The 26,829-nt window shown below is 52.6% G+C and overlaps 1 protein-coding gene across 4 annotated transcripts in view; it reads left to right on the forward strand.

Moving 5' to 3' along the window:
* Window positions 1-26,829, forward strand: part of MYO18A (myosin XVIIIA) — a 151,963-nt gene that overhangs the window by 55,555 nt on the left and 69,579 nt on the right. For all 4 annotated transcript variants that reach the window (XM_051992270.1, XM_051992273.1, XM_051992271.1 and 1 more), the window contains exons 3-4: window positions 19,209-19,244; window positions 22,225-22,312. In XM_051992270.1, coding sequence (XP_051848230.1) covers window positions 19,209-19,244; window positions 22,225-22,312 — 124 coding nt within the window. The remainder of the gene's footprint in view (window positions 1-19,208; window positions 19,245-22,224; window positions 22,313-26,829) is intronic.

Raw genomic sequence — 26,829 nt, forward strand, 5'->3', positions numbered from 1 at the left:
GCTCCCTCCTTCTCCCAGAGACACCACATCAGCAAGCTGAGTGAGGAGGCAGTGAGGGTCAGCGCCCTAAGGGTGCCAGATGCCCTTCCTTTCTTGCCCGTGGCAGCTGGAGCTGGAAGGGACTCGGAGGCCTTGGGTCTATCCCTTTCATTTACAGTGAACAGACTTGGGTATCAAGTGGCTTGCCTGGATCACACAGCTGTACCAGAGAGAGAATTTGAACTCGGGTCCTTTTGATGAATCAGTGTTCTTTCCACTGTATCATGTGCTTCCCCCTCTTAGTTTTCACCACACTGTAATGGCTTGAACTTTCTTGGAAGAGGACCCCATATAGGGTGACTCAGTTACTCCAAATGTCAGTCCCATCAGAGTCTGGAATAATGGCAACTAGTTGAGGCCAAAATTAACTCCCCCTCAGTTGTTGCTCCTGTATCCCCTAATTCAGGTGACTCACAAAATGATTTGGGTTTCCCAGCGATGAATAACTTCCGAAGCTGGCATCCAGGAGCTCCTAAGATAACAATAACCTGGGAACCTGACTTTTCTTTGTCATAATTTTCTCATTTGTAAAATGAAAGCGTTAGACTACATGGTATTTTAAGGTCCAACTCTAAATCTATGATTCTATGATCTTGGGTATAATTTTGCATATGCTGGCCTTGGGTCTTGTATCCTTACTCTAAGTGACTCAGCAAAAAAAATGTGATATCTGTGTGTCACACCCATTTGGGTCCCTCTACCCACTGGACACCAGATCTGAAGGAAAAGGGTCAAACGCGTTGGGCTTTTGTGCAGCGTCTTCCCAAAATCTCCAACGCAAAATTCAGGATTTTCCTCTGACCTAGGCAACCTCCTAATCTTTGACCTGGAGCCCAGGTTTTTAACTGACAGTTAGGAAACTTGTTTTAAATTTTTTTGGATAACTCCATTTCAGCATACTTGATTTCCTTTGTACTTCTATGTGTTTTATCTTATGCATTTAAAACAGTTATTCTGAGAAAGGTTGGAGGCCATGAGACTTGCCAGAGGGGCAAAAATGAGATTAAAGTCACCTTGATGCAGGGAATTGTTCTCATCCCATAATAGCTTTTCGATTTCAGTACTCTTCTAATCCTGCTACTATACTCTTCCTTTTCCAATCTATACTTCACAGCTGCCAAAAGGGCTTCTTAATGCACAGACTTTATTACTCTCTTGCTGAAACATCTTTAGTTCTCCCCATTGACAACCAAAGTACAGACTTGTTAACCTGATATTCAAAACAGAAACCTATTTTTGCCATCTTTTCTAGGCACTTAATAATTCTTAGCTAAGTTGCATTATGTTTCCTCCCTCCTCCCTCCCTCTCTCCCTCCCTCCCTCTCTCCCTCCCTCCCTCCCTTCCTTCTTTCCTTCCTTCCTTCCTTCCTTCCTTCCTTCCTTCCTTCCTTCCTTCCTTCCTTCCTTCTTCCTTCCTTCCTTCCTTCTTCCTTCCTTCCTCCTCCCTTCCTTCCTTCCTTCCTTCCTTCCTTCCTTCCTCCTTCCTTCCTTCCTTCCTTCCTTCCTTCCTTCCTCCCTCCCTCCCTTCCTTCCTTCCTTCCTTCCTTCCTTCCTTCCTTCCTTCCTTCCTTCCTTCCTTCCTTCCTCCCTCCTTCCTTCCTCCTTCCTTCTTCCTTCCTTCTTCCTTCCTTCCTTCCTTCCTTCCTCCTTCCTTCCTTCCTTCCTTCCTTCCTTCCTTCTTTCTTTCCTTCCTTCCTCCCTCCTTCCCTTTCTCCTTCTTCCTTCCTCCCTCTCTCCCTCCCTCTCTCCCTTCCTTCTTCCTTCCTTCTTCCTTCCTTCCTTCCTTCCTTCCTTCCTCCTTCCTTCCTTCTTCCTTCCTTCCTTCCTTCTTCCTTCCTTCCTTCCTTCTTCCTTCCTTCCTTCCTTCCTTCCTTCCTTCGTTCCTTCCTTCCTTCTTTCTTTCCTTCCTTCCTCCCTCCTTCCTTCCTTCCTTCCTTCCTTCCTTCCTTCCTCCTTCCTTCCTTCCTTCTTCCTTCCTTCCTTCCTTCCTTCCTTCCTTCCTTCCTTCCTTCCTCCTTCCTTCCTTCCTTCCTTCCTTCTTCCTTCCTTCCTTCCTTCCTTCCTTCCTTCCTTCCTTCCTTCCTTCCTTCCTTCCTTCCTTCCTTCCTTCCTTCCTTCCTTCCTTCCTTCCTTCCTTCCTTCCTTCCTTCCTTCCTTCCTTCCTCCTTCCTTCCTTCCCTTCCTCCTTCTTCCTTCCTCCCTCTCTCCCTCCCTCCCTTTAAATCTTTGACCCCGCAATACCATAACTTCTGGCCATATAAACCAAGAAGATCAATTATAAAAGGCAAGCTCTTTTATACAATAAAATATTTATAGCAGCCCTTTTTGTGGTTGCAAAAGAACAAAAACCAAAGCACCCCAACGAAATGGGTTGTTGTCATTCAGTCATTTGAGGTTTTCTCAGCAGAGACACTGGAGTGATTTACCATTTCCTTCTCTGGCTCATTTTACAGATGGGGAAACGGAGGCAAACAGGATAAAGTGACTTGTCCGGGGCACAGAGCTAGTGTATGTCCGAGACCAGATTTGACTCGGGCCTTCCTGATTCCAGCTTTGTCCACTGTGCCTCCTGGCTGCGCCCAAACAAAACAGATACCCCATCAATTAAAGAACTGCAGAATAAATTGGCATAGGAGAGTGATAGAGTGATATGGGAATGATTAGATGAAAGTGATACTGAGTGACGAAAGCTGAACTAAGTCTAATACATACAATGATATAAGTGATAGTGATGCTTAAAAAAAGTAGGATGCCAGTGAATTATTATGAACTTGGTCCAGAGAAGCTAGTAAAGAAACCTGTCTTCTTGCCCTGAGTAGAGGTGGGGACTATGGATGTGGATTGCGCCATACACTCTCAGACAGGGCTGGTTGGCTTTGTTTTCTTACAAGACCCCTGAGAATGAGTTGTTTAGTGGTTCCCCCCCCCCCCTTTTTTTTTTTTTTTTTTTAAGAGCTGGTTCACTGTGGAGAGGGGAGTGAGACTAAGGGGAAATGATCGCTTTATTTTAAAAAGTCCTTAAAAATGGTAGGGAAATGTGGGATATATTTTAGAAAAGTTTTTTTTATCCAGAATGGGGAAAACATGGTGTTCAGTGGAGATAAACTTCAAAGGTGTTTCCGAGTGTACTTTGCTTCTGGGGTTTGGGGTGCTGAAACCGGGAATTACTTAGCACTTCCTTTCCCCTTTCTGAAGGTCTTTTAGAATAATTCTCCGAGACATAAAACTGTCCAGTTTTGTTTCTGGTCTCACGGGTGTTGTAGTAGCCCCATTTTACAGATTCTCCTTCTAAACACTCGTAGGGAAGCTTGCCGGCCACTCGTCCAGGGTTATTCATACACTGGGCAGTGATTGGACCCGATGGCTGCTAAGAGCGGGGACCGAGTTTGAATTTCCCTTGTGCCCCTTCCAATCTGTGGGATCTCGGGGGATCACTTCACTTGTGTGAGCCTCAGGGTTCCGGTCTGTGTCTGGGCGCCCTCGGACCGCCGGACCCTCCCGTCCCTTGCAGTCCCGAGCCCTGCGCGTGGGTGACTCCTTTGTGGAGCAAGGAAGGAGGAAGTGACAGCTGCTTCCCTTTTCTGTAGCGCTTTCAGCCCGAGTCTCCCTGGACCTTGCGCTGTCCCTCCTCCCCGTCTGCCCTGGGTCAGAGGTGCCAGCCAGACCCCCGCCCCCAGTGCTTGGTGGGGCCCCTGCCTCTGGGCAAAGGGGCCCGCGGTGCCCGCTGCCCGGGGGGGTGGCATTGCCCACCAGAGGTGCCGTCCTGGCGCCCGCGACTCTCCGTGAGCCAGACAGTTCACATGATTTCCTCCGTCCCGGGTGTGGATCCGCCCTGCTCCCGGTCCGCCGCTTCCGCGTGTGTGTGCACACGTGTGTGTGTGTGAGTGTGTGTGCACACGTGTGTGTGTGGGTACAGCTCCGTGCCCAGGGTGCCCAGGGGCGGTAATCACGGGACTGCAGCCGGGGGTCTCACTGTGGCGCGGTCGCCTTCTGGGACCGAACGGAGCCGTTTTCTGTGCGTCCACTCGGGTCCCTTCCCCGGCGGGGGCGGCCGGGGCTGGTGACGTGGGCGAGCGCGTGTGTGTCCTGCCTGGGCTCACTTCTCTGTGCCCGTTCCCCGCCGGAGCCATCGGGCTGCGTGTGCCCCCGGCCGGGCCGGGACTCTCGCATTCCTTGCTATTTTTAGGGGCCGTATCAGAGCAGCTGTCAGGGAGTCGGGGGTGTCGGGAAGGGCTGGCCCCTTCTCCTGCCCCTCGGCCCCACCCCCAGGTCGCACTGCCCCCCGCACTCTCGGTTACCCAGAGCGCGGCTCGAGCCCTTGCCCTGCCCACCCTCCCCAACCAGGGGCCGCCGGGAGGGGCCTGGGGGGCAGGGGCGGGGCCGCAGCCGATGCTATTTTGAGCCTTTAACCGAGCAGACTGAGGAGATTCGGCTGCTCCGGGCAGGGCCATGCGGGTGAGTATTCTGTGGGGCCCCCACCCCCTGGGGCACCCCAGGCCCCTCTTGCAAAGCTCGAGCCCCCTTGTCCAAAACTGAGCCTTTGAAAGTCTCTGAACCTAGAGCCTGTCCTGCCCCTGGGTATCTCAACTCCAGGTGCCCACTGATGGCAGAGAAGCTGAAGTCCCCCCCTCCCCGGCCACGGAACAGGGGCCATCCCAGGCGCAGAAGCGCTGGCCTAGGGCCTGATCTGGGAGCCCCCTGTTGCCTGTCTAATCCCCAACTGTTTGGGGGTGGAGGCAAAGGGGGTGGAAGGGCCCCGGCTTTTTGAGAGTGGGAGGATTAGAGCTAAGAGATGGCCAGCTGAGTAATAGATTCTAGAAGCAGGAAGCCCCGGGGCCAGAGCTTGCTTCTAATAGTGATTGGGCAGACTATTTAACTTCTCCTGACCTCAGTTTCCTCATCTAAACAGATAAGGAGGTTGGACTAGCTGGCCCTGAGTGAGCTCCCTGGAGCTGTAATCCCCGAGGAAGGGTTGGAGAGCTGGGATGGGGCTGAAGGTGGGGAAACTGCCCTTAATGACCAGGGCCTCCTTTGTAATGGGAATGAGGCTCCTGAAGAGTCACCTTTTGGAAAAGGAGGTGCTTGAGTTGGAGCTGCCTTTCCTTAAGTCCCATTTAATTCTCTGCCCTACACAGACTGGCCCCAGAGGCTGGGGATTGAGAGGTGTGTGTGTGAGAGAGATGGGGGAGGGGGGGAGAAGAAGGGTGGGGAAGAGAAACACAGAATTAGAGAGAGAGTGTGGGTGGGTGGGTGTGAGAGAGAGAGGGAAGGAGCAGACAAGGGGAAAGACACACATCGAGAAAAGACAGAGAGAGACACAGAGAGAGAGAGCCACAGAGAAAGAGAGACAGACAGAGACAAAGAGAGAGACAGAGGCAGAGACAGAGAGAGAGACAGAGGCAGAGACAGAGAGAGAAAGAGACAGAGACAGAGAGAGAGACAGAGGCAGAGACAGAGAGAGAGACAGAGAGAGGAAAAAGAGACAGAGAGAGACAGAGACAGAGAGAGAGAGAGAAAGAGAGAGAGAGAGAGAGACAGAGAGAGAGAGAGAGAGAGGAAAAAGAGACAGAGAGAGACACAGAGAGAGAGACAGAGAGAGACAGAGACAGAGGAAAAAGAGACAGAGAGAGAGAGACAGACAGAGGGACAGAGAGAGAGAGAGGAAAAAGAGAGAGACATACACACACAGAGACAGAGAGACAGAAAAAAAGACAGAGGAGAGACACACAGAGACAGACAGACGCAGGCCCACACCCACAGAGACCCACAGAGAGGGAGCGGACCCTGCTGCTCTGGATGGGCCGGGCAGAGCCCGTGCTTGCAGCCTGGGCCAGGGGCCTGTGGGGGGAGGGGGGGAGGGAGGGGACTCCAGCCCCAAGCCCAGGCCTGGCCCCTCTCTCCGTGCAGCGGCAGCAGGAAGCCGGGCCAGCACACCTGCTTCCGTGAGGCTGGGCCGGCTGGCTGGTCGGGCCTCTGCTGTGTTGGGCTGCTCAGGGGGTGGGGGGCGGGGTGGGCCCTCTGAAGGGAGTACTGTTCTGCCGGGAGAGTCGGTGCCAAGTCCCTTCCCCCTTCCCTTCCCGGCCCTCTGAGAACAGAGTGCTCCCGTTCAGGTGTCAGGCCAAGGGGCAGCTGCCTCTGAACCCCCACCTTAGGGTCAGCTGCCTTCCCTTGACCTGACAGTCGATGAATCCCAATGAGCCGTCCCAGAGAGCTGAGGCAGGCCAAGAAGCTGGGAGCCTCCCTGGAGCCCCAGAGCCTGCCCAGCGCGCCCTGCTCTCCCCAAAGTCTCCCCTGTCTCTGGAAAAGCAGCCAGACAGCCAAGTCCAGTCGCCCTGCACCGCAGGATAACCCTGCAGAGTGAGCTTGCCCCGGGGCCAGAGCAGGGCCCCCCCAGGGGGACGAGCAGTGGGCAGCAGTGGCCCTGGGAGAAGCCCTGCCGCGCCCTGACTCCCGGTTAGGATGAGGCGGATGCTCTTCCTGGGCTCCCCGGCTCAGGCGCTTGACTGGGCAGCAGGAAGTCAGAGAGGAATTGGGCCCCTGCCTTCCTGCACAGGAGACAGGGGGATGCCCAGTGAAGCTACCCTTCGGTGACGAGGTTGTCTGGCTTCCCCATTGGGGATGTAGGGGTCCCTCAGGCCCCAGGAGGCACCAGAACGGGTCCGGAACCCGTCAGCCGAGCTGGATAGAGCCAAGGGCCGTCTGGCGTTAGGAACGACCCTTCAGGGGACCCCGTGTGGGTGCTAGAATGGAAGAGAATGGAAGAAAGCGGGCACTACCAGCCATTTCACAGTAAAGGTCTGGAATCACCGAGGAAGGAAAAGTTTTTTACTGTGAGGAAAAACCTTCAGCCGTCTTCCCAGTGATGGTTTTTCCATATTGGCCCATTTATAAGCGGCTCCACAGTGAGCAGGTAGGAAAATATAACCTAGCCAAGTGAGGAAGAATGAAGTGAGCAAAAGCAGAAAAACACTGTATACAGTGACAGCCGTGCTGTAAAAACAAAGGCCCCGAAAGACTTAGCAGCCCTGACTGACTCGGTGACCCACCAAGGGACTCAGGATGAAGCATTTCACCCGCTTCTCTATAGAAACCTGACCGACTCAGACGCAGATTGAGACTTTTGTTGGATGTGGCCAATGAGAAAATGTGTTTGGCTTGACACTAAATCTTTGTAACTGATTGTGTTTCTTGTTTTCTCACTGGAGGAGGAGGGCAGGGGGGAGGGAAAGGAGGCAGATCTTTGTAAAAAAATAAAATTTGAAATAATTTGTATCATATATTATATCACATATTATTTATAACGACTATTCAATATAATTTATATATAAACTATTCTATATAATTTATGTTTATATATAACATAACTATTCCATATCATTTATATTTCTATTTGATATAATTTGTATGTAAACATTACATTTGTATACAAATTATGTAGAATAATATGTAATATTAAAATATAAATCATATATGAATTATATAGAATTTATATTTATATATAACATTTATATGTGATATATATATAGGATATAACATGAATTTTTAAAAAGTCATCAGGAAAGTGAATAGGGCACCAAATTTGGAGTCAAAAAGACCTGAATTGAATCCTACCTTAGATGTTAACTGTGTGACCCTGGGCAAGTCACTTGTTTTTGCTATGCCTTAGTTTTTTTATCTGTAAAAATGCGGGGTTTGAGCTTAGGTAGCCTCCATGATCTCTTCTGGCTCTAAATCTACAATCCTTTAATTTCATAACTACCAATTCAGTAAAAGGACTTTTTTTTAAAAAGGGTTTTTTAACTCAAAATTTAAACTATCACTTTTTTGTCTTAAATCCTAGACTTTTCACTGGGGGGAATCTCTTCTGCCTGCCTCTTGGTAGGTGCCAGTTTTGTACAGAGGGAGTTGAACATGGCCAGGGCAGTGAGGATGGATAATGGTTGCCCAGAAAGATTTTTGTTTCTGTTTTCACACCTCCAGTACTTAGCCTGGTGTTTGCAGGTCGGGGCTGTGATCTCATTGGTGAAGGGAAACTCCCATATAATGTGTCCCATCATCTTCTCTGCTATTTAAAGTTGCAGAGTTGCTCAGAGCTCAGAGGGTGGATGACCTGGCGGGTCACACAGTATTGAACCCCAGGCTCCTTGATTCTGAGGCTAGCTCTCTATACATGACACAAAGCTCCTCTCTGCCTTCCCCAAAGTAGGCCCTTAGTAAGTGCTCCTTGAATTTGTGCTGGGGAAGTGAGAGAGGGAGAGAGAAGGGAGGGGAAGGGGGAGGGTGGGAAGGGGGGAAAGACAGAGGGGGGGAAAGGAGGAGAGAGAGAGAGAGGAAGGAGAGATAGTGGAAAGAGAGAGAGGGAGAGGAAGGGAGAGAGAGGGGGAAGGGGGGAAAGAGAGAAGGGGGAAAAGGGGAAAGAGAGAGGAGAGAAAAGGGGAGAGAGAGAAGGAGGGAGGAGGAAGGAGAGAGGGGGGAAGGGAGAGAAAGAGAGAGAGGAAGGAAGGGGGGAGGGAGAGAGAGGGGGAAGGCAGAGAGGGAGAGGGAAGGAGGGCGGGAGGATAACCAGAGACAAAGACAGGGACAGATGGACAGAGATGGAGAGAGAGACCAAGAGAAAGAGGTGGACAGACGGACAGACACATACACACATGCAGCTGCTGGTATTGTTCATTTGCTAACATGGGTCTCCTTCCCTTTTTGAGTGCAGGCAGCTTTTGGTTTCTTGTTGAGTAATGTTGACCCAGAGGCTAAGAGGCGCAGTGGGAGGCAAACTCGAGCCCGTTTTTGAAACCAGCTTCCTGGCCCACTGGGGAATGGGCTGCCCAGGGAGGTAATGGGCAGTTCCTCCTTGGTGGTCCGGATAACCTTTCATTAAGAGCTGTTTCAATGGAAATTCAAGTAGGTTTTGGACTAAGCTGCCTCTGTAGTCCTTTCCGGCCCCAAATTCTGTCACGGAATGACAATTCTACAATAGTAGAAGGAGCTAGAGATAGAGGACAAAGCTGCATTTGGAATCGCGGGTTGTGGGTTCAAATTAGGATTTCTGCATGTTGCTCACTGTGATTTCACAGAAGGATTTTATCTCCTTCAGCCTCAGTTTTCTTATCTCTAGAATGAGAAAGTTGGGTGAGATGGCCACTGGCCCCCACCCCCAAGCCCCCAGCTTTAAATCATAGATTTATCTAAAAATACAAAAATCATATGTCATTTTGCCTCATTGGGCTTTTCTTTAAAATGAAGGCATTCCTGCCCTAGTTGGAAGTTTAATCTAAATTTTAGTCCTGGCTCCGACACTTAGTAGCTGGCTGACTGGGCTGTGTCACTTAATTTTGCTGAGCCTCAGTTTCCCCCTCTGCAAATAATATTTGCACTGGCTGTTCCACAGGATGTGGTAAAGAGAGAGCCCAGTCAATTCTGCTAGAAAGCACATTTTGAGGATTTTTTCCCCAACGTGAATGATGAGTAAGGGAACATTTTGAACCTATCTTGGATTTGAGTTTGCTTCTTTGAGGTTTCTTCCAGAAAAGCGGCCTGTTTCACAGTGACTCACAAGATGCCCACTTCCACAAGTCAGTCAAAGGGCCATTTTTATTGTACGTCTTCTGGTCCAGTGGGAGCTGTGAGTGGAGGAAGGCGGCATCTCCCTTAGCCCTCAGGCCTTGATTTGCCCATTGGCCACGGACAGGAGGACCAGCAGCAGACTTGGCCACTATCGTCAGATTTACCTATTTCTTAGCCATTTAACCAACATATATAAATTGGTGTTCTTGTTTTTATTGGAATCCTCTCTCTCTCTCTCTCTCTTTTTTTTTGGTAGCACTGGTAGTTTTTGAATATTGTGCCCCTAACCCCATTTCCTGCATGAGCTTTGTGGTTTTCATTGCAAGATTCTGCAGAGTGAGGTGCTTTTTGGGAATGGGTATGTCACTTTATAGCAAAACTGACTGTACCTTGTAACTCTTAGGAAGCTACTAAAGATATATAGATAGAGTGTTGGACATGGAATCAGGGAGTCTTAAGGTTCAAATCTAGCTTCAGTTTGCTTACTAGCAATGATGGTGGGCAACCACCAGCAAACATCTATTTCTTTATTTAGTCATTTATTTATTTGAATGAGTAAGTATTCATTCATTCATTTATTTATTTTCTTTCTTTTTTTTTTAAATAATTATAACTTAAAAAAAAATTATAACTTTTTATTGACAGAGCCCATGCCAGGGTAATTTTTTACAGCATTATCCCTTGCACTCACTTTTGTTCTGATTTTTCCCCTCCCTCCACCCCCTCCCCAGATGGCAAGCAGTCCTTTACATGTTAAATATGTCACAGTATATCCTAGATACAATCATATATTTATTTTCTGAGGCAATTGGGATTAAGTGACTTGACCAGGTTCACAAAGCCAGCTAAGTGTCGGAGGCCAGATTTGAACTCAGAGCTGGTGCTCTATCCACTGCACATCTAGCTGCCCCTGAGTAAACATTTATTAAGCACTTACCATAAGCCTATCTAAATGCTAAGGACACAAGAAGAGGCAGGAGCTTACAGTCTGATGGGGGAGGAAGACAACTTGCAAACAAAAATATAAAAAGCAAGCTCTATAAAAGATAAATAAGAAATAAGACAACACGAGAGTTAAGTGGGTTTAGGGAAGGTTGCCTGTGTGAGAGGGACTTAAAAGAAGCCAGGGAAGACCACAGGCAGAGATGAGGAGAGAGGATATTCCAGATATTCGAGAGAACAGCCGGGAAGCCCATGTCACTGCCCTAAAGAGTACTTAATTGGGGAGTAAGTGTGAGAAGAGTGAAAAGGTCGGAGGGGCTGGGTTAGGGAGGGCTCTAAATGCCAAACGGAGCATGTTGTATTCGATACTGGAGATGGTAGGGGGCCCCTGGAGCTTATTGAGTAGGGGGGTGACATAGTCGGAAAAATCATTTTAGTAACTGAATGGAGAATGTAGGACGAGACTTGGAGATCCCCAGCGGGCTGTTGCACTAGTCCAGGTGCGAGGGGATGAGGTTCACACCAGAGTGGTGGCAGTAGCAAAGTCCCTTAATTTTTCTGAGCCTCAGTTTCCCCACATGAAATACAAGAGCGTTGAGCTAGATCATCTCTAAGGTCCCTTCCGGTCTGTGATGCAGTGACCTGTCTGGGACTCAGTTTCCTCATCTGTAAAAAGAAGAGTGGAGGTGAGGTCGCTCCCAGTCCTGAGAGCCCCTCCTCTGTGATTGGAAGCCCCTGCCAGTGACATCCGGGGCTTGTTTCTTGGACTTTGCCATCCCCTGCTCTTCTTTTTCTGTTTCTGACTTTGTTGCCCACAGCACCCACCCCAGCAGGGCCCGGCCTCCAGGACGACCGCCGCCTCCTAAACCCGGACATCCCGAGCCCCGCCGTTCCCTCCATTTCCTCCCTCCCTCTCTGGTCCCGGGGAGCATCCCCGGTCATCTCCATGCCAGCAGGGCCATGGCCTTTTCTTCGAGATTTGCCTTCTGGGAACAAAAGGGAAGTCTTGTTTAACCTCTCTGGTGTCCGTCCCCCCGGCCTGTGCTTGTGTGGGTTCAGCTGGCAAGGGGCGGGCATGGAAGGCTGGCACAGGACTCTGCCCCTGAGCCCCGGGCTCCTGCCGGCAGGCCGTGCCCCTCACCTCCCGCCCCTGGGTGACGCCTAACACTCTGGAGCTTCCTCGAGAGCTCCCCGAGTGTGTGCCCCTGCTGCGGCCGCTGCAGGGGAGTGGGTGGCTGAGGGACTGATGTGGCTGGAAGCTCAGGCTACCTCTGGGGCCTCACTTAGCCCCTTGGGAGAGAAGGCATCGGCCCGGCTGACACGGAGCGGGGGAGGAGCCGGGCCTGGCGGGCAGCCTGGGTCCGGGGGTGACTAAGCGGCCCGAATGGGGCATGCCTTTGTGAGCACTCACAGCTTCAGGATGGGTCTATGACCCAATACCAGGGCCCTTGGCAGGGAGCCGGGCCCGGGGAGTGAGTCAGTCTGGAGCTAAATCCAGGCGCTGAGCTGTGATCCCAAGGCACTCTGGGGGAGACAGGAGTACCTCCCACTCCCCGGCTGGGTTCGGTTCTTCGGGGCAGGGGGATCGGAGCTGCCTGGAGGGAGGACTGGAAGCCGGGCGGTCCCTGGGCCTGAGCTTACAGCCACTTCTGTTCATGTATGTGTGTGCTGGGAGTGAGGGGCGGGGGCTGCATTCACTGCCCTTCTAACCTGTGTGCGGGCGAATAACGCATGTTGTGAGCTTGGTGTGTGGGGAAGGGGTCTCGTGGGATGAGCAGGGACAGGGAGGCAGAGCCTTGGAGCTGTTTGGACGGCCGCCTCCTTTGCTCTCCTCTTGCCTCCTCGCCAGCCCTGTGATCCATCCCCGTTTGAAACTCGTCGGTTTTCCTTTAAAAGCCATTCTGTTCTCCGGGCCTAGGGAAATGTGGCCTTCCTTTGAAGCTTCACGGGAACTTTGCAAGCAGCTACATAGAGAGCCGTGACTTGTACTTTTAAGAGCGGCAGGGGGTAGCGCGCTGGCCTGGACTCTGGGCGGCCCCAGGAGGGAGGGCACAGAGCTGGCCGGTGCCCTGAGCCGGTCCTATTGTCCTTTGCTTAAATTAGCCTGAATCCCTGGTTTAAAAAGCCCAGAGAGATTTCTCCCCCAAGAGAAGATGACCTTAATCATCCTAGAATCTCTTCCACATTTCCTTTCTCTTCTGGATCAATCCCTTCTTTCACAGAGAGATGTCAGCCCCTTGGCCTCCTTTGTTATGCCCTTGCCCCCCTTCCCCCCAAGAAAGACATTATTTTAGGGGCACGTGCTTCCCAACTGGCAGAGAGATGAGATGGGGATGGCTGGTGTAGGGCTGATCAGAACTGATCATGTGATACTTGGGGGGCGGGAGAGAAGTTTCTCCCCACTTCTTACTGGGATCAGGATCAGAAGAATGGGAGGGAAGTCTTATTTCCCAAGGGAGGAGAGACATGAGTTTATTTAGGTGGGAGAAGGAAGAGGAAAGGAAGCCGGGGGAAGGAGATTTCAGAGCTCAAAGCCAGGCTGCTCTGGGTCTATTCTGATTTCAGTCTTGAAGCTAAAAAGGAAGGACCCTCTTGGGCTGCCCCGTTTCCTGCCATCTCCCCCTCAGCCCCAGTCATCCTGCACACTTTGTGTCCTCGGCGATAACCCTTCTAACCTCGGCCAGATACTAATGCCTGCCCCGGGCCCCTGCTCCTTTTCCCTAGCTGCATGGTTGACAATTTTGTGGGTTTGAGGTTGGAAACCAGTGGGGGAAAAACATCTGGCCTCCGGAGCGTGGCCCTTGGCCATGATTTCCCACCTCCGTCCGAGCTGGAGCTGCCTTTTCCAGGAGATGAACAAGCTCTATCACTCCAGGATGGGCCGAGCGGCCTCCTGGGAAAAGGCCATTTACATTTTCCCCTAGAGTTCTACTGACTCTGGGGTCCACAGCAGAAATAACACTGCCCTGCTGCTACTTCCTCCCGCCCAGTGACCGACCCAGCGTGTTGGGGCGGAGATATTGGGAGAGGCCGGCTCTGGCTCCTTCCCTCTCCTCCAGGGGCAGTGCTAAGGGACCGCGTTATTGGGTAACCCCCGACCCGCGGCATTACTCGGACCCCAGGGGCTCCATCCAGTTGGTGGAACCCAGCTTGCCACTTAAAAGGATATGTGGCAATAGCTTGGAGTAATGGAGAGAGTGTTGGCTGGGTTTGGAATTAGGAGGGCTTGGGTTCAAAACGTGACTCATATCCCCACTGGGTGAGTCATAACCTCTGCGTACCTCAGTGTCCTCACCTGTAAAAGGTGAAAATTTGATGACGTCCAGCTCCAAATGTTTCTCACCCTATGAAAGACCCCCTTTATTTTGAAACTGCCAGAATTGGAAACTTCTAACCACCGTGGGACTCCTGCCCAGGGTCCCCAGGGGCAGGGAGAGCTCAGAGCTCCATCGTGCCAGGAGAGTGGGTGCTTCCCCGCGCTTAGCTCAGGCTCAGCCCAGGTCCGTTGGTGATGCTCCCCTTTTTGCTCCCTTAGGTTAAAGATGAGGACAAGATTATTCTAAAGGCGAGTCCTCTTGGAAAAGAAGAGAGGGCTGTAAGTGATGTGTGTGTGTGTCTGGGGGGTCACAGTGGGTCCCCTGGACTAGCTTGAGGGGAGAGCTACAGCTTGTCCAGGGGCTTCTGGGTGCCTTTCCTGAATCCTGAATCCAGGGATAGGTCAGGAAGCCAGACTGGTCAGAGAGCTGCTTCAGCAGGGCTGAAAAAAGACAGTTTTTCCCCGGGGGGATCCTCTCTCCGGCTTCCAGCCCTCCCGCTATGAGCCCGGCTTGGCTGGAGTGGGGGGGAGCTCACCGAGGAAGTCCAGGACCTTCTCCAGCCCGCGCTAGGGAGAGGCGGGCTGGGGGGGTGGGCAGCCAGGGACTCCACGCAGCTGCTGCTGTTCTTCCCAGAGCCCCGGTCAGCGGCCCTGCTCTGGAGACCTTGAGGCGGCTCTGTGCTCCCTCCTCCCCTCCCACTTCCTGCAGTAATATGGTGGCAGAGGGGGAGATGGGGGGATGGCTCCACAGGGAGATGAACTGAGGCTAGAGATGGGGGGCTGGGAGGACTCATCCTTCAGGGCCCAAGATGACCCTTCTCTCCCTCCCGCCCCCATCCCACAATTCCCTGGACAGGGGATGGGGTCGTGTCTGGAAGAGAAAATGTGCCCTTTCTGACTAAGCCTCTTTGTAAATGAGGGCTTCAGTCCCCAGTCTGGGAGCTCTGAGCCTGCCTCTGAGCCCCCAGAATGTGGCTTCTCAGGGAAGCCCTCCTGCTTGGGGCTGGGGCTCCCCCCGGGCGCCAGGGCTCTCCGGGGCAGGGAGAATGGATCCGTCGTGATGGGTCCGCTTTACCGCAGGCTGACTGCTGGCCAGCACTCGGGAGAGGCAGCGTCAGCAGCTGGGGGTGAGGATGAGGGGGATGAGCTTTGCCATCAGCTTGAGTGGTTAACCCCTTGAAGGCCGGAGCCGGCTCCGTCCCCCCACTTCCCTGCCTCTCCGGCCCAGGGAGCCCGCGATGCGGGAAGGCTGATGGAAGGGAGGAGCTCTTGAGAGCCGAGCCAGAAATCAAGCAGAGAAAGGCACTTAATGGGCTCCTCGGACTGAGTGTCGGGCCGAGGGGCGGTGTCTGGGAGCTGGCAGGCAAGCAGGCGAGAGCTGGGCGAGGGCCCTGGCCAGTCTGGGAGCGAGGAGGCGCTCCCCCGGCCCTTTCCCTGCCTGGGCGCCGAGGTATGGACGGGGCTGGGGTTCGAGCTGGGCCGGGATGGTGCTCCTCTGTCCTTGGTGCCCGTGCGGGGCTGGGGAGGGGGAGAGAGCCTCGGGGAGTTAGGATGGAGATGGGCAGGATGGCAGAAATGGACAAGGAAGGGCGAGTCCGGAGTCTCGGCCAGGATTTCTTGCACCAAAACCTTTAGTTAGACGTGGTCTCGGGGGGCAAACGTGCTCTGACTAGGAGCGTGTGAGTGTGTGTGTGTGAGTGTGTGTGTTCCCAGGACCCGTTGGAGGTGGGGGTGAGGGTGGGGGCGATGACGGGCCGGGGTCCCCTCATTTTCCCTTGGGTGTGGCGGGGCTGTTGCCCGTGGGCTTGGCTCTGATGTGCCCTCCCCCCCGTGTTTGTGGCTGTAGTTAGAGGGTACCACGAAGGACAGAGCCTCCCCACTCAGGAGCCCGGTGCCTGAGGAGACCTGCCAGAGACCCAGTAGCCCTGCCAGTGTATTGAATGGTGACACCCCCGTGCCTTCCATGAATGGCCTGGGGACCTCCTCGCCCGAGCCCCAAGTGGAGGAGTCCCAGGGAGTCTCCTGCAAACGGGTGGCAAAAGCTGTGAGGAAGGTGGTGAACAAGGTGCTCCCCGGGGAGGAGCCTGGAGCTGCCAAGGAGCCTCCAGCCAAAAGTGCCAAGCCTCCTGAACTCCCTGCCCATGGCAAGAAGGGGGGCAAGGTCCCTCAGGTCCCTCCCGCCCCCCCGCCTCCTCCCCTCCACTCCAAGCCTGAAGCCAAGAAGGAGCCGGCCAAGGATGAGATCTCCGTGGGCCTTCGGAGCCTGATGTCTCGGGGCAAGGGCAAAGAACATAAGCCACGGAACCGGCCAGCCTCCGAGAAGGCGGGGGAGAAGCCCACGGCCCAGAAAGGGGGTCCGGCCAAGAAGCCAGACTCCCCAGCAGAGCCCGGCTCTGTGAAAAAGCCGTGCTCCCCAACTCCCCTGAAGGAGGAACCAGACAAGGTCCCGGATGTTGTCCCCAAGCCCGACCGCACCCCAGCCGAACTTCCCCAGGTGCCGGCCCCCGGCGTCCAGCAGGAAGAAGTGCCCGGGCCGCCGGCCCCCGGCGTCCAGCAGGAGGTACTGCCGCCCTTGTCCGGTGTGTCACTAACCTCTCGTGCTCGTGGCACTGCCCTAAATCTCCCAGGCTGATGCTCCACTGCCTGCCCCATCCCAGTGCATGCTTGAGAGGGCCGGGGACCCTTTTGGGGCCAGTCACCCAGCCCTGGGAACCTCAGCTTCCTGGATACTGCTCGGGTTGGCCCCAGGGAGTCTTGTTTGGGCCATGCAATGCCCCCGCCACTCTGCCCTCCTGGAAAGGGGGCCCGTGGAAGCTCCGTAGGCCAAAGGGCTATCCCTGGGCCACTTTGCCCAGACGGGCTCTTACTAACTCCCAATTAACAGGAACGTGGGTTGGAGCGTAGGGAGGGAGGGGGGCTCTGGTGAGGTGTCGAGGTGGGAACGAGGCCTTTCATTGATTTCAGAGCGAGAGGGGGAGGAGTATTTTCTGGCTTCTTTCCTTATTGGCATGTCCGCTCCCTCCCCCCTAATTTTTTGGGGTGTATGTGCAGCATAAAATAAGAATGTCTGGGTTTCCGAACCCAGCTGGTCAGTAAGTGTTCCGTGGCTCGTTTCCCTCATCTGGAAAGGCGGTAGCCTCTCAGGCTCCTTCCAGCTCCAAGCCCGTGCTCCTTTGATTGATTGTGCTCCTTCTCGCCCTCCGTTCCTCCCACCCCCTTCCCGCTGACTTGCTCGAAGGTGTCACCGAGTGTACGGGGGTGGAGTTGGGGTCACATTTCCCCGCTGGAGCTTTAGGAACAGTGTTTTGAGCCATGTTGTTCTGCTGGGGAGGGGGTCCACCAGGCGGCGCGGGGGCTGCTCGGCAGGTTAGGAGCTGTGTTTGATTCCTCCAGATCGGTACGGCCCGGCCGCCCTGTCTCTCCCTCCCTGCCCACTGGCGTCCTGGAGCTCGCAGGGCACAGTCCCGTCCTCCACGGGCTGTGTGCTATAAGGGGCATGGGGAGAGGGCTCGATTCCGATTCTGCTTCACACATTTACGAGCTCTGCTGCCTGGGCCTTAGTTTTCCTCGTCTGTAAAATGAGAGAGTTGGACTAGCTCCGCACAAAGACCCTGTGAGGAAGGTGCAAGCATTCGCCCCATGTTGCAGATAAGGAAAGTGAGGCTGGGATTGGGGAAGTGACCCACAGCCAGTAAGGGTTGAAATTGGGTCTTGTTTCTAAATCCACCGTCCCTCCTGGCCGCCGTACTGAGGGTCAAGGAGGTGAAACACGGAGAAGGCTTTGCAAACCTCGAAGCCCAAATAAATGCGAGCTATTCTTACTCTTGGTGGTGCTGTTATGAATTTTAGGGGGTCTCCAAGACCGCTTCGGTGTCTAGATTGTGTCCCTTCTCGCTCCAACGTGCTGGTCCTTGGACCCCCGCCCCAGTGATGTTCTCATGGTGGCAGGAGCCGTTCCAAGGGGCTCCCACCATGCGGCTCCCCCAGAGCTTGGCTGCCCGGCCCCGCCTTCCCTGCCCTTGAGACCCGGCAGAAGGCGGCTCCTCCCTCCCAGGGGCTCGACTAACGCTGTTTAACCTTTAGGCAGGACCCACCTCGGAAGCCCGGCCGACCCCCGGAGAGGAGGCTCATGAGCGACTCGAGAGGATCTTCATGACTTCTGTAATTCCTTCTGTTCTTTGTGGGGTCACCTCGCGTCCCCCAGTCACTGCCGCTGTGGGTGGTCCGGGCTTTAGGTCTGAGGGCATGGGGAGGGGTATGTCTGAGGGAGGGCGTGTGTGGCCGGATTCTTCCTCAGTCCCCCATCTGCCTCGGGGGAGAGAGGAGGCCCGGAGGCCATTTCCCATCTCCAGGCCCTGATTTAGAAGCAGGCCATTGTCCTGCCTCTGTCCCCAGTGAGCGGGCCCTGTGGCGGGCAGCAGAGGGGTCTGGCCCGTTACTGATGGATAAACATTCAGAAAAGGCTTCAAGGCACCAACTCGATCCTTGCCCTCGAGGAGCTTATGGTCTAAGGGCAAAGAGCGCGTGTGAATAAGGGCAGCTGGGCGGGGATGCCTGCCCAGCTTGGCCCAGTGGGTGTGGGCCGGGAGCGTGGCGGGGGCTGGGGCCTGCCCAGAAGCAGGGGGAAGGGCCATGGGGGGGGAGGTGCGGCTCTGATTTAATGAGGGAGGGGAGGTCTGGTGTAGGGGCTCTGAGCCCCGGGGCTGAGGGGGGCTCCTGGGAGATCTAGGACAAAGCCCCTCTGGCCTTCAGTTTCCTTACCTGTGAAATCAATGAGTGATCCGCAAAATGAGGAAATTGGACTAGGCAGTGTCCGGAATTTCTTTCCTTTCTTGAGCTGAAGGGTGGAATGGTCTGTTGGGCCCAGGGTGGGCGGAACAAACCGAGGGCTCCGGGCTAGGCCTCTGGGTTTGGGGACCTTCCTCGGACCATTGTGGGCCCCGTGTGGCAGGAGGCGGCCCGCGGTCAGGGTCGGCCCAAGTGCGGGGGAGGGGGGGAGGGACCCTGGCCCTGGGGCCCGAGGGGACGCCTCCGGGCTTCCGACACGGGGCTGCCTCCCCCACCCTAACTCAGTCCGGAGGGATAAGGCTCTTGTGCTACTGTGTGGCGGCAGAGAGAAAGCTGGAGCTCTCGGGCTGTCCGCTGCTTGTCCGGAGGCCTCCTTTGTGGGCAGCGCCCGGGCTTGGTCCCGCGGAAAGAAAAAGCTGCATCTCCCCCGGCTTTGACCCTCTCTCGCCCTATGACCTATGACCTTTAACCCACCGTACACTCCCAGGCCGCCATACGTTCTGCTTGTATTTCACCCTTCTCCTTTTCCCCTCTCTCCTTTTCTTCCTTTGCCGCTGTTCAGCTGGACACTGAGGCCGTCTCCGCTGCCCAGAACCAGGTAGGGTGCCCCTGCCCTCAGGACCCTCCGCTTCCACCGCCCGCCCGATGCCCCCGGTCTGCACCTGGGCTGGTGTCTGTGCTCGGGCTTCGTGCTGGAGTGTAAGGCCGCGTGCCCCCGCCCTGCCCCCCCCTCCCCCCGTCCCTCTGTGCCCCCCAGGAGGGGGAAGGGCCTCTCTGGCCCGCACCCTGGTCTCCGCGGCCGCCGTGCAGCCCCCTCGGGGAGAGGGCGCGTGGGGAGCCGGGAGCGCGCGGGGAGCCGGGGGCGCGCGTTAGGGGCCGCGCGTTAGGGGCCGCGTTCTTGCCCCGCGTGTGGCGGCTCTGCCGGGCGGGGCTTCCGGGCTGCAAGTTTATCGCCTCCTGGAATGAGGAGAAAAGCGAGACCCGCTGCAGCTGCCCGCGCGCCCCCGGGACTCTGCGCGCCCCCGGGACTCTGCGCGCCCCCGGGACTCTGCGCGCCCCCGGGACTCTGCGCGCCCCCGGGACTCTGCGCGCCCCCGGGACTCTGCGCGCCCCCGGGACTCTGCGCGCCCCGAGTGGGGAGGGAGGGAAGGGGAACATCCGCATGCGCCGGCTGTGCCTGAGCAGGAGATGTTCTGTCCCCATCTGGTGGCCGATGAGGGGAACTGCAACTCAGACCCCCACTGATGCCCTTCTCCCAGTCAGCTTTAACCACAGTTCCCGAGTCCCCGCTAACCAGTAGCTGCACTTCCGCCTGTCAGGGACGGAGATAAGAAACTCCTGGAAATTCGGTGCCTCCCGCAGATCCCAACGGCTCCAGCCCCGGCTCTGCCGCCTGACACGTGGGGTCTTTCCGGCCTCAGTTTCCCTTTTTGTCCCGCGCGGCGGGTCCCGCGCTCGGGGGGCTTTTCCTGAGTCTGTGACTTGTGAGGAGAGGTCAGCACGACCTTCCCGATGATTCCTTTTTGAACAACGGCCGCATTTTAGTTACCCTTGTGTTGATTTCCAACCCCTTGACCTTCTCTAATAACGAGTTACACATGAACACAAGTAATAAATATTTTAAATAAATCCCTTGCAGCAAAACTTAAAAACCCCCACGGCATATAACCCGCACGTGCATGTGGGTTTCTGCGGGGTAATCATGCCTTTATTAATAATTATGAAGGACAATTGAAAAGAAAAATGCTGCCGGAGCCCCTGATTTCTAACTGCTTTTGCAAGGGCAGCGATCAGTGCCATCCAGTTACTTCAAGGGCCAAGACTGAGATATGAAGGGCCAACTTTTCTCTTTTTTGTTAAGGCTTTTTCTCTTCAGGACACAGGCCTGGGTACTTTGCAGCGTTCCCCCTTGCATAGCCTTGTTCCAAGTTTTTTCCTCCCTTTCCCCCACCTTCTCCCCTATATGGCACGTAATTCAATATATATAACACGGGCAGTTCTTCTAGACATATTTCCGTACTCATCGTGCTGCACAAGAAGTTTTCTGATGATTCTTAACGTGTCCCATGGTATATTAGGGAGCGTTGTAGCTGCCCCAGGGACCCCCCGCCCATATTTTGGGGACCCCGGCCCTGAGACGTGCTCAGTGTAGTCATGAAAGGCCAGAGCTGCAGGGGACCTCAGAGGTCTCGTTCCTGCCATTTTCCCAGCTCTCCTCTTTGTTGTTTGGTCATTTATGACTCTTTATGAGCCCATTTGGAATTTTCTTGGCAGATAGTGGAGTGTTTGCCATTACCTTCTCCAGCTTATTTGACAGATGAGGAAACTGAGGCAAACAGGATTAAGGGACTTGGTCAGAGTCACCCAGCTCCTAAGTGTCAGAGGTCAGACACTCGGGAAGATGGGCCTTCCCACCTCCCTCCCGCCACCTCTGCCTCTCCCTGTGACGTGTGTCCTCACCGGGAGCAGGCCCGGGGACAGAAATCATAACCTGATGCCCCTGGGCAATACCTGTTATCTGCCCATCCACGGATGGCAAAGGGAGCCCCCGGGACAGGGATGAGCCTGTTCTCTTTCCAGACTAAGGCATGGTTTGGTTTTCCATCTCCCAGCCAGCTCCCCCCCATCCCCCTCACCTGTCCAGGTGTCTGTTTCTGGGAGTGAAGGATTAACTCTTTCTTCCAACCTTTCCTTTCTTCTTCCTCCTGGCTGCTGCCCTGGGCCTCTCTGGGCCTCAGCCCCCGCCTTGCTGGCTCAGGTTTGGCAGCCCAAGGCCCGGCCCTGCCTGCTGGGCCGGGTATCCACTCTGTGGGTCCCCTTCACTCCCTGCCGCCCGTGTCTGTGCCCTGGCATGCCAGTGTTGCCCCTGTCCGATGCAGTGTGGTACTCTGTCGCTTCTCCCGTCGTGCCTCCCCTCCTCCCTGGGCGTGTGGGGATGTGCCCATCCGGGTCCCCTGATGGGGAAGCCCCGGGGGCAGCGGCACAAACGCTTGGCCACCCTCCCCCAGCCTTGGCTGTAAGAGCTCCAGAGTCCTGGGGATGAAGGGATCGGGGCCACGAGATGTCGGTGCCCACCTTTGTAAGGTGGTACCCAAGAATGCACATATCTCCTTGGCGTGACGTGGGATAGAACCATTTCTTTTACCTGAGATTGGTCATGGATGCGTTCCCTGCTCAGTTCCTGGGGTCCGGGCTGGAGAAGTCACTTTTCATCTTTTTTTTGGTTGGGTCAGAAGTCTGGGGGCCGATGACCCAACAGACTGAGTGAGGAGAAGAAAATGGAGGTAGAAGGACAGTCTGAATTTTTCATTGTCCTCCCCTTGCATGGGATCTCTGCTCTCCCCACGTGAGATTCTGGACCTAGTTGGCCCTTTTGGAGCCATTCCTGTTCTCCTTCCTCCAGCCCACTTTTGGTTCTGTCTTATTTTGTTGTGTCCCTTTCTGGTCCTCCAGGACCTGCCTGCTCCCTCTCCTTCCCTGCCCCTCTCTCCATGTGCCCTCCTCTTTGTCTAATTCCTTTTCCATCTTCCTGAACCCAGGGACCTAAATCTGACTCTGTCCTTGCTCCCCCCAAACAGGCCAAGACAGAGGAGCAGATTGCTGCTGAGGAAGCCTGGCACGAGACGGAGAAGGTTTGGCTGGTCCATCAAGATGGCTTCTCTCTTGGTGAGTCTTTGGAAACCGGGAGATTGACTTGTCTGCGGTCTCTTTCTCCTACTAATCCCTTCTTAATCTCCTACAGTTTTCCTCCTTCACTTCTTTTCCTGTCAAATGCTGATAAAAGTCTCAAAATTCTATGGGTTGTTTTTTTTTTTTTTTTCATTTTTGATTTATGCTCCATCCCATCAAGTTTCCCTCCCATTGGTCTTTTCCCCCTTTCCCCCTAAACTTCTTGAATGAAGAGTCTGTGTTGGCTGCCTCCATCTACTTTACTTCTGCAAACTGGTTTCCATCATCATTATTATATAGGAACTACTCTCCCAGAGGTCCCCTGTCATTTCCTATTTGCCAAATCCAGGTCTCTTTTCTCATCCTGTATCCTTTGTGGTTTCTGTGTAACATTGAACTGTCAACTTCTTTGATATATTTTCTGTCATCCTTTGACTTCTGCGATCTTGCTGACATTTTCCCTTTCTTATTTCCCAGTGTCCCTTCCTTCGTTCTCTTCTTTAATGCAGAGTTCCTCTGGATTCTCTCCCTTGTGTCTATCAGCCCCTCTCCCTTGGTGAGCCATCCAGGCTCCTAGTTTCATGGGCTGATGACTCTCAGATCTGTGTGTAGCCTCGGGGTTTCCCCTAAGCTCCAGGTTTTGCTTTCCTAACCGAGCACTGTATCTTTGCAGCTGAATGTCCAAGCTGAAGGTATCCAAAGCAGAACGTGTTCATTGATGCTTGTGGATTAATGGGTTGAGTGATCTCTTTTATGATCTTCAGTTTTTCATTGATCACATGTTTCTCGGTTGTCCTTTGGGTGAATCCCCACAGAATCCTTCAATTTAAATATTTTGATAATAGAATTTCAATCTAATTGGTTCCTTTTGTAGTCCTGTGTGCTTTGTTTTACTTTTTTAAAGCTATTCTTCTGAGAAGAGGTCCATGGGCTTTTTCTGGACCCCCAAAGGGGTTCAGGATACAAGAAGAGTTGCAAATCCCCGGGGCTAGCCAATAGCATATTGTTTCTTTTTTTTTTTTTTTTAATCATTATTTTAACAGTCATCAACACATATAAACATTTGACTATACAAAGAAACAAATGCATTTTATGTAAAACTATAAAGTTGGGGTATGTACATTTTTTTTTTAAGTTTATGTTATATCTTACAAGTTAGTAACAGAGAGATAGGGAGGCATAGTAGGCAGAGTTGGCTTCAGAACCAGAAAGATCTGGGCTGAGTCTTGCCTCTGAAACAAACTGACTCCATGACCCTGGGCAAGTCATAACCTCTCAGACGATTCTCCAAGGCTATAAATTATAGGGGGCAACTTAGGTGGCTGCTGATTGGCACAGTGGGTAGAGCAATGGGCTTAGAATCAGGAACACTCACTTTCCTAAGCTGAAATCTGGCATCAGACATTTAGTAGCTGTGTGACCCTGGGCGAGTCACCTAAGCCTGTTTGCCTCAGTTTCCTCATCTGTAAAATGAGTTGGAAAAGGAAGTGGCAAAGAACTCCAGTGTCTTTGCCCCCCCAAAAACCCCAAATGGGATCATAAAGAATCAGACATGACTGAGATAATATAACAATACAAATGATACTTAAAGTGCTCTTCTGCACTGTGAAGTTCCTCATCGCATTGAAATGACCTGTTCCCTAGGATTAAGGTTGGCCTCTTTGTGTATCCTTCTAAACTTCTTGGGCATAGGGCATTTTTCACCCATCGGGCTTTTCCCGTATGGATGGTTGGGCCAAACTTTGAATGGTTATAAATCTCCTCCAGGAGGTGCCATAGCTGGGTGCGATCAACACAGACTGACTCCGTGACCCTGGGCAAGTCACACAACCTCCCAACCCTAGCTGGGTGTGATCCACACAAAATCCGTGGCATGTAAGAACTTCTGAAGGACCTCGCTAGGCTTAGGAAACTCCTCTTCTGTTTGTCCTTTAGCAGGGGCCCTGTCTCTGTAGAGCTGTCCAAGGTAGCAGCCTCTGTTTCAGCTTCTCTAAAGGAACCTGTGTGTGATCGTAACATTTGCATGACTAGCATCTTTGAGAAGAAGATTCTCCCAAGGTAGCATTCAGTGCCACCAAATCAAATGAAGACAATTGGCTCAGTGGGAGCTGCTATTCTCTGTATCTTTCTGTCAATTCTATGACTGTCAAGATGGGTTCTCCTGGAGAATAATGTTTGTGGAGACCTCCTTTTTCAGAAATGGCCGATGATGGCTTTTAGATGACTACTTGGTTGTTGCAAGCAGGGGATTTTATTATTTTTCTGGTGGAAAAGATCCGTGAGACTAGTGGGCGTGAGTGATGATGGTACAAAAAAGGGGGAGGGAAGAAAAAAGAATCATCAATGAGTCATTAAAAAGACAAACACAAAAGAACAGAAGGAAGTTCAGAAGGGGACAGAGATAAGCGGGGCAATGTTGAAACTACAATGTTAAATTAAAAAAAAAAAAAAAAGACCAAATCCAGTCTTCAACAAGCTATATTTAGTGGAGATTTACAGTTTCCTGGGCTATTCTTTTCTGATCCTCTTTGTATGATACACTGGAAAGAATATTGGTTTTAGAATCTGAGGACTCATTCAGATTTCATTGTGTGACCTTTAACAAAATCACTTCATCTCCTTGGGCCTCAGTTTCCTCAAGTGGAAATTAAGGGAGTTGGAGTAGATGGTCTAAATGATTCCTCTGCCTCTAAAATTGTGAGTCTATAGGTCACTTCTTGGGTCTCAGTTTCCTTCCTTATCTGTAAAAATACGAGAGAGGCAGGCCTGCTAATAGATGACTATAGTTCCTGCTGTTTGGGAGGCTATCGGTGGTGGATATTTTGAGTTCGGAAGTTTTGAGCTTTGTTGTCATTCAGTTGTTTCAATTCTTTCTGACTCTTCATGACCCCATTTGGGACTTTCTTGGCAAAAATACTGGAGTGGTTTGCCATTTCCTTCTTCAGCTCATTATGCAGATAAAGAAACTGAGGCAGACAGAGTTAAGTGACTTGCCCAGGATCAAACAGCCAATAAGTGTTTGAGGTTGGATTTGAACTCAGATCTGTCTCCAAGCTTAGTGTTTTATCCCAATGCCCCACTGTAGGAATAAAGTCAGTGGAGTGTTCCAACTAAGTCCTGGCAGTAAGATGGAAGAAAGATCAGATCTTTTTAGTTAGTGAAATTTTCACTGATTTTTTTTTTCTATCAAGATTCGAATTTGGTACTTGGGTGGCCAGAACCCTTCCTGCCTTTTAGTGAGTAGAAAGGATTTATTTGCCTTTCATAATCTTTTTGTGCCTTCTAGATCTGTGATCTTATGCTCATGTTTGTTGGTGTTTGTTAAGTTCATAATGATAAAGAAAATTGTAGTGAAAACTTGCTTGTTCCCTTCTCGAATCTTCATCCAGTACAACACACACGTGCGCGTGCACACACACACAGTCCTATTCATCAAGGATATCCGTGTGTGTGTGTGTGTGTGTGAGAGAGAGAGAGAGAGACAGAGACACAGAGACACACAGAGAGAGAGAGAGACAGAGAGACACAGAGAGAGACAGAGACACAGAGAGAGAGACAGAGACATAGAGACAGAGACCAGAGACACAGAGAGAGAGAGAGAGACCGAGACACAGAGAGAGACAGAGACAGGGACCAGAGACACAGAGAGAGAGAGAGAGAGACAGAGACACAGAGAGAGAGAGAGAGAGAGAGAGACAGAGAGACACAGAGAGAGAGAGAGAGAGAGAGAGAGACAGAGACAGAGACAGAGACACAGAGACACAGAGAGAGACAGAGAGAGAGACACACACACACACAGAGACAGAGAGAGAGAGACAGAGACAGAGAGAGACAGAGAGAGAGACACACACACACAGAGAGACAGAGAGAGAGAGAGAGATAGAGACAGAGAGAGAAAGAGAGAGATACACACACAGAGAGAGAAAGAGAGGGAGTGCATGTGTGTGTATGTATGTGTGTAGATGCCCAAGTTTTTCCTATTAAAGATTCTGAAGATACGGGAAAGCAAGCACTTAACAACAGAAGGATTGCTTGACTTCCCCATGGCGCGTTGCCGTAATGGAATACAATAATGCAATTAAGACCAACAAGTTTGAGGAACATAAAAAATCCTTAAAAATCTTAATGAAATAACGCCAGGCCAAGGAAGCTGAAATGTTCCAGCAAAGCACACACGGAAGAAGGAAAGGGAATGAGAAGGAATGGGCGCCCCCAGAATGCTGATGGCTCCTTGGAGAGAGTCCCTGAAAGGGACTTAGGCTGTTTTAGGCACTGAAATTAATTAACTTAAATGTAAATGATTACAAAGCCATTTTAATTAGTTGTATTAATGTGTAATATTAAGTTTATAATCCCCCCCCTTTTTAAGAGAGTCGGCCTGTGGATCGATAGTTACATTTTTTAAATTGCCTTTTTTGGTACTAAAAATGCCTCGGTTTGCTTGTAAGTGTTGGGTCCCCTCCTTGCCTTGAGAATCCGGTCCCTTTGGTGTTCTTCCAGCGTGGGCTCCTCCG

This window comes from Antechinus flavipes, chromosome 4, assembly GCF_016432865.1.
Source record: "Antechinus flavipes isolate AdamAnt ecotype Samford, QLD, Australia chromosome 4, AdamAnt_v2, whole genome shotgun sequence".
Classification (NCBI taxonomy): Eukaryota; Metazoa; Chordata; class Mammalia; order Dasyuromorphia; family Dasyuridae; genus Antechinus; species Antechinus flavipes.